Below are 7,465 nucleotides of genomic sequence, written 5' to 3'. Positions count from 1 at the left end.
ACAAGCTAAGCCCTGCTTCTCCTCGGCCTTGCAGCGAAAGGGAGGGATGAAAAAGCACACGGCTCGAGTTTCTTTTTTTTTCTTTCGTAGCTTTATTAACTTCCACTTAAGTTAGGGTAACCGTCATGTGCACAGCACATACATCACAATGTTTAACAGGACCTGTATAAAACTACAGACAATATTTGGTAAATGTCAACGAGATTCAGAACGCACCACCACAGGACTCGGGCAGTCAAGTCCAACAGAGCTGCTGAAACAACCAGCGGGATAGATGGACGAACAACCATAAAGGAATTGACAGAAACGTCATTGACAGTTTATTTCCATAACTCTTCATAGTTCGAAGTACAACTCCTAAAATGGACAGAGACTTTGCTACTTACAAGTGGCAGATTGGATAGACGATGATGGATTTGTGTTTGCTTTAATCTCTCTACCATCAGACCACACGGTCACGCTTGTTGATACTGCACATTTTGGTTAGGCAAATCCTGTCCAGTGATCCATGTCAGTTCCACGTTGTGATGAGGGTCAGAGAAGCCATTTGCCTTCAGTGACCATACAGCCAATTGTAAACGACATCCATGCTGATGCAAAACAGTCTCCATTTCATTTGGAACGAGGTTTGGTACACGAAAGGGAGAAGTAATCAGATCATCTTAGGTGAATCGAATTAGATCAACAACATTACTAGTCCAGTACTGGCAATATGGAAGAATAACAATATTGTATTGTACAGTACTGTACATCATTCCCGAGATATGGCTTTGCTGCACTGATTTCTAAGATTGACCTTTGGTCTTGGGTCTAGCATAATCATGGTTTCTTATGGGACTTCCATCACTCCTGACCATTCATCCATCCACCTGTCCACCGTCACTGTATATTATATGGCTTGACCGAATAAAAGGACATTTTTCAAATAATTTCAGTGTTAAATTCCAAATGTGTACCTGTAACAAACAATAACAACAAGGAATGCTTCGTTTGAGATCATATCTCTCAGTCAGTTAGAAAACAGTTCGAAATGGACTTCCCCTGTAGAAGTAAGCCTACCATTGCCTCCTGTTTACCAAAGTGAAACACCAGGCTCAAAAGCAGCTTCTCGGCATTTCGCTTATCACACTGTATTATATTTACAAAATATATAAAGGAAAAATATAGGGTTACTGGTTGAGCATATAGTGCAGTCTAACAGCTGTCTTCAAATATTTCCACCATGATTATCCTTTCTAAAAGTAAATCACAGGGTAAAGATAGCTCAAACGTGACAAGGCGCAACTAGGGCGCGCAGCAAGCCTGCTGCATGAGGGCAAGCAACGGAAAGACATTCGCCGTCAGCAAGACTGAGAATAGGAGACTGTCTGTCGACAACATTATGAGGTAGAGAACGACTAAAAGGGAGATATGGTACTGGGGAAAATTCTTAGACCAACTAAGAAAACTGGTTAAAATTAGATATCTTGGCAGGAAGTGTGTTTTGCTTGTAAATAAAATAATTACAATACAAAATGTACCAAGAATGTCTAGTTTTAAGTCATTGTAAGTGGTTAGAATGCATGTTTGGTTCTAGTTTTTCTCAATGTGGCTCTAACCATTAAATAGATTTGTTTAGTTCCACCATCAGAATACCTGATTTTACTTAATGACACAGTTTAGTGAAGCCTTGATTAGCTTGATTAGCAGGCATTGGATAGTAACTCCAAATATTGGACTTCCTTAAGGAGAGGTTTGGAAATGGTTAAGCTAACTATGTATTCTAATGTTAGTCTTATTTTATACCAGCAAATAAGCACTTACTGCCAGAATAAATAGCTTTAAATATAGTTTTCTCCCATGGCCTAAGACTTTTGATCAGTACCACATACCGCCTTTGAACTTGTAAAAAAAAAAAAGTGTCAATAGCCTAAAATAAATTCCACAGGCCGCTCTTCTATACTCTGGCCCTTTCTTCCCTTACCAATACATACAAATACTGATGTCTGACATGCAAGGTTTCCCCAAACACCTATAGGGACCCACGTACCATAGAGAAGATTGACTCGAACTTCACATCATAGGACGTGTTCTTAAAAGGCCTGAAATATTTGCTCAAATTCACAGTAGAGTTGCCCGTGTTTGAATTTGCTCTGACAGTCTTCATTTGTGTCCATTTTGACTTAAATAAACACTTCAGGAGGTAATTCAACACCGGGCCCCTTACTGTAAATCTGGATATGGTGTAAGCGTGTCTTAATGCCTTTATGATTGCAAACTCTTCGCTTGAATAATGCCAAGAAGATGCCCTACCTCGGTCCAGAGCTTTACAGATCTGACAAAGATCGACTACAGATAAGTTCAGAGTTCAACTCTCCCCCCGCCCCCCACCCAGCAGAGCTAAAAACAGATTTGAGGGGTAGGACTTCAACGAGAGTAAAGCGATACTGCTTCAGTCGGAGCCCAGCGGCACACAAAGGAGGCCGCACGCTACACAATCGCTCCAGTGCGCAATACCATTGGGGTCGTTACGATTTCACGAGCTACACACTTCGACTAAGACTTACAATTCCATTTGCCCAGGAACAATGAAAAAAAAAACAACAGTGCAAAAACAAACTACCAAACAAACAAAAGAAAACATCATGTACATTGTAGGAATTTCACGTATGAAACACTTGGTAGCAGCAGGAAGGATTAAATAAACAAATAACCAAATAAATTAAATGTGTTCTTCACACTTAGAAAGAGGCAGTTTTACAGGAAATACAAAAAAAAAGAACAATTATAAATAGTCTGATATACACATATGAGAATACGACACACTTAACCTCATGGGTAAGCTCTGTAGAAAGTGCATCGTCCCAGGCTTCGCTGCTGGGCCTGTCCGTGCTCCTTCAGATCCTTGGCAAGAAATGTGTCACCGTCATAGCCGTCGACACCCGGTTTCCTTTTTTCGTCCGACCGGTCTTGCTCAGTCCGATGTACATGCCTGGGTATGCCACGGATTCGTATGCATTGTAGTTGTTGGCCAGGAGTTTTTCTCTGAACTTGCATTCATTGGTGAACTGCACCTGAGGAGGAGAGAAGAGTTGAAGATGTTACAGATGTTTTGTTAGAATTCTGAACACTGAAATTGGTGACACTTAACTGAAGGTCAGAAATCATAGGACTACATAACACCTGCATATCAATTGTGATGTCCTTTCACCTCTTAAAGTGTAAGGACAATTGATGCTTGTTGGAATAAGCCTTTATAATTCTTCATATACCTTTGCCAGTTGTTAAAAAAGACTTATGTAGGTCAAGTCTAGCAGTATGATCGCCGCCCTTCAGTAAAGTCTTCCTGCCTAACGAGCACATTTGATCAGTTACTTCTCGCAGTTTAGTTGGACAGATCAAAAATCCTCTGGACTCCTATTGTGAATCAAGTGATAATAGGAAGAACTGGCAGTCAAGTCCCAGTCAATATCAGGTGCATTGGAGATGAACCCCTTAAAATCCCAGGCTTATTACATACTAAGGCTTATTATTCTACTACAGGGACTTCAGTGCAAACTGGTTGAGCTATTCTTAGATTATAGATGCATGTAATAAAAATTTGGGCCCACATTTAAGGGGTTAAGTATCAGAAGTCAGGACTTTTCTTCCATGTTCTGTTTATCCCAACCCTGCTCCAACCATACTGTACATGAGTCAGGTGAGTTTACCTGATTCAATTCATTAGTTCTTTGCCAAGCTCATCCTGAGCAGAATTGGGCTTGTTAACCCCTTGGACCCATTGATGGGTCTAGACTTCCATTCTTCACTCTAGCCTTGAATAATAGTCTCATAGTATACTATGACTCTTATATAAAGAACCAAAAAGTTTTTTTGAGCAATGCCACAGATGATCCACTTTTGACTTAGTAAAGAACTTTTCAATTCTGGTTTCAGGTGAGTTCTCTAAAGAAGCATCCATTGGATGGTTCTTTAGGGAACCAAAAGTTGTATCATGCCAAAGACCCCTTTTTGGCACCTTAGATTTGAAGAGTGGAATAAATCAACCTTGCAATTAATATCGGAATAATAAGCCTGGAGTTCAAGAGGTTGTAAAAGGGAGGACACTGGACTGCAGGGCTGGACTACTCCCAAGAGCGCACACACATACAATCTGGGTGGTCCCTTTTGGCCAGTTCATCTTTACCCTGGGAAGGACAGTAGGTGCATGTGTTGGCTGGCAATGCTAAGAATGGAATGCGTAGAGCGAGTGATGTAGTGCGCCATCGTCCCTGGCTTCATCCGGCCCACAATGAAAACACGATGAGGCACAAGCAAGCTCAACAATGCACCAAGGAGGAGGCTGGGGGGGGGGAGGAGAAGGGCTAGGTGGGGGGAGGGGGTGGTTTACAACTCCAGCACAGGGCGATATGTCATCAGGCACTGATAAGAAAATCTCCAGGCGGAAACCTGCCGTAAATCAGCTCATGCACTCACAGATCCATAGAGCTTCCCCTTGCTGTTCATGGCCACGAATAGCTCGCTCCGGACGCCGAACAGTGTCACAACTCCCCTCTCCACCGGAGATATCTCCAGAAGACCTGTAACCAACAACAAAGAATACAGATGACCTTGCTCGACTCATATCTTTCAGGCCACAGCTCAGGATATGTGTATTTGTAAAGCATCATGAGTGTTTACATTTAGATTTCTGGAGGAGCCGAGAAGGAAACGACACCTTCCGGTCATGAAGCATTTCGCAAACACTTCTATCACACCCAACACAGTAAAATCCCCATTGTTGAGTCAACAACTTCGTTGTTGTTTCACTCTTGTACTTGTAAAAATTAAGGTTCCTAAATGGTTCTTGGCTTGAGCTTCTAAGAAAAGTCTTTAACTGGTATAGAACCTAAACATGATGTGGAGGTTCTTTAACCCCTTAAAATGTCCATGCTTATTACATCCTTATTATGCAGTTACTACATGAACCACTGTGCAAACTGGCTGAGTTATTAAAGGTTCTAGCCATTAAAATGTTAAAAATGATCATCACAAAAGAACCACTAATTGACAGGTTCCTAAGGGAAACACAAGTGATTCTATAATGGCATCACTCCAAAGAACCCTTTTATATTTAAGAATGTACCATGTTTAAATCACTCTTCTAATGGCCACTTGTGTCCAGCAGGACTTCAACAAGCCCAGTACAATTTGTTGGAGGGCCCAGATTTCCTTCTCTCAATCTCATAACCACATTGCTTGTGTTGTAGTTACATAGTAATTACTGAATAATAAGTAGTAGTTACTGAATATTAAGTCTTGAGGTTTCTGTAGGAATAATAAGCTCAGGGTGTTAATTCAACACTTGGGATTTTAAACTGATTTTAAACATCACTTTTTATCTACATTTTGTTGAACATCCTTGACATGGTTTGGTGATACAAGAACACGTATTGAACGTCTTTTCCCAGTAGACTTTTGTCTACTTTCCCTTTAATAGAGTTGTACTGAGTCCTCAGGATGATGCCTCGTCCCCTTTATAGAGGTGCTGTGCGCTTACTGCGTATGTAATGAAAACGTATGTAATGTATCTCCCTTCAGTTTTATGTCATGTCTTAAAATAGTCCAAGGGGACACAAAACAACTCTAGGGAGCGTATTGATACTGCATCCACAAGTCTCTGGACGTGCTGTTCCATGAATGTTGGGCCGACTGCAACAGCATGAGAGTAAAAAAAACTACAAATGCTCCAAATGCTGTCATATAGACACCTTTATCCAGCCTGGCTATTAATTAGACATACAAGGCCAAGGGGGGTTAATGTACCATAACAGATGGGCTTATCTCTAGCCTAACTTTGGGACCAGCTTTAGATATTGGCCTGGTTCCGGCCCATCTCACGTTACACATGTAGTTGTTTAGAGAGGGGTGCTGAGAGCACCAGTGGCTTTTTTAAAAGCCCAGATGTTGACCAGTCCATAAGTGACAAACAGAAACATCTCCCAGTGTATGCATTTATCAGTACGTACATAGAAAACTACTACTAAAGACGCTACAACACAGCATTAACATGTTTAAAGGCTACGCTGTTCAGTGGTCTTTCTCATCCAGTATTGCTTCCCAGAACAATCCCTGTTTGTTAAGCACCTCTAGTGTTTATATGAGTACAGCTGGACACAGTTAAACTCTCAAATTCTGGATTTAACACCAGTTGGGTTACATCAACTGTCCTTGGGGTGCTTCGTTAACACTTGCAGGAGTTACGTAGATGCTGTAATTGCTAATTAAATACTGTAGAGATTGATTGACAAGGTTTAAGCCTATTTCTGGACTATAATTTTTCTTTTAGTGGAGACTCTCCATTCAGTGTAGTCCAGGACTAGGCTTAGTCCCTGTCTGGTAAACAAACCTAAGTGTTAATTCAACTCTATAAGCTGAGCACAGCTCTTTGGGTGCGTAATAATAATGTAATAATATGTAATAATTGTTCATGCAATACTGGTAAAATGAATAGGGACTAACTCAGTACTGTTTATGTTGTGGTGTTTTTGCAGGAGCTCTGTTGTTGATCAATTTTGTATCCATACCTGAAACTCAGAGGCACCATTAAAAGTCTCCTAAGTGTGCTCACTCTATGTGAATGCACTTTTTGTGTTTTCACACTTTTGTTTCAGACCACAGGCACATATATCTATGACACAGACTGTGCAAATAGAATACATCTTAAATGCATTGTGCGTCACTGGCTTATAGCAAAGTTGTCACTCTTGTGTAGCCGAGTTTCCCAGACTAAGATGCCTAAGCCTGAAATAAATAGACTTTTTGATTGTTGGCATCACAGTCCAGCACTACTGGCTAATTCTACGCCCAAGAAACCAGCCCATTTTGCTATTTGTGGTCAGTTGAACACCGAATGAACACTACGCGTACTTACTGTATCTGTTCTCGTTGTGCACGCCGGTGATGGTGCCGTCCGGCAGCACTTGCAGGTGGAAGCCGATGCCCACGTTGCAGTAAAGGCGGCGCAGGCGCTTGATTCCGGTCAGGTACTCGCTGTCCCGGGCCGCATCGCGCTTCTCGCCCGGGCACGCGCGCCACCGAGCGCGAGTAGAGGGTCTCCCAGCGCCGCTGCGCGCTCACGAGTGGAGCGCCGCGCGCCCAGCCTGCCGTCAGCCCGAGGAGCAGCAGCAGGAGCACGGGGAGCAGCGGCGCCGCGCGCACACTCATGCTGCCGAGCACGGGGCGCGCGCGACAAAGCGGGATCGGGCTACACACGCGGGTCCTCCTCTGTCTATTTTGGCATCAACGTCCGCCTCCCCCTCACCTCCTCCTCCTCCACCGTGCTCCAAAATTAAAACCACCGCGCGGAAAAACGGCCCCAAAGTCGAGCGGTCAGCTCGCGCGCTAGGCTGCGCGGCCGCGTTGCGTTGCGTGTGTCCGTGCGCGCGTGCGTCCAAAGTCGAGTCCAAGTTCGGCGAAGTCGCTCAGCGCGGCTCCGCTCGGCCAT

At 43.1% G+C, this 7,465-nt stretch overlaps 1 protein-coding gene across 1 annotated transcript; it reads right to left on the bottom strand.

Annotated features, from left to right (window-relative positions):
- Positions 1-337: 337 nt before the first annotated feature.
- On the bottom strand, positions 338-7,423 carry fgf4 (fibroblast growth factor 4). The gene is given in 4 exon segments (XM_036587271.1): positions 338-3,053; positions 4,456-4,559; positions 6,893-7,043; positions 7,045-7,423. Coding segments are annotated over 4 exon segments (573 nt in total). The 5' UTR covers positions 7,186-7,423; the 3' UTR covers positions 338-2,876.
- Positions 7,424-7,465: the final 42 nt, after the last annotated feature.

The sequence above is a fragment of the Colossoma macropomum genome, unplaced genomic scaffold (genome assembly GCF_904425465.1).
Source record: "Colossoma macropomum unplaced genomic scaffold, Colossoma_macropomum, whole genome shotgun sequence".
In the NCBI taxonomy this organism is placed as follows: domain Eukaryota; kingdom Metazoa; phylum Chordata; class Actinopteri; order Characiformes; family Serrasalmidae; genus Colossoma; species Colossoma macropomum.
This window is presented reverse-complemented; position numbering and strand designations above follow the sequence as displayed.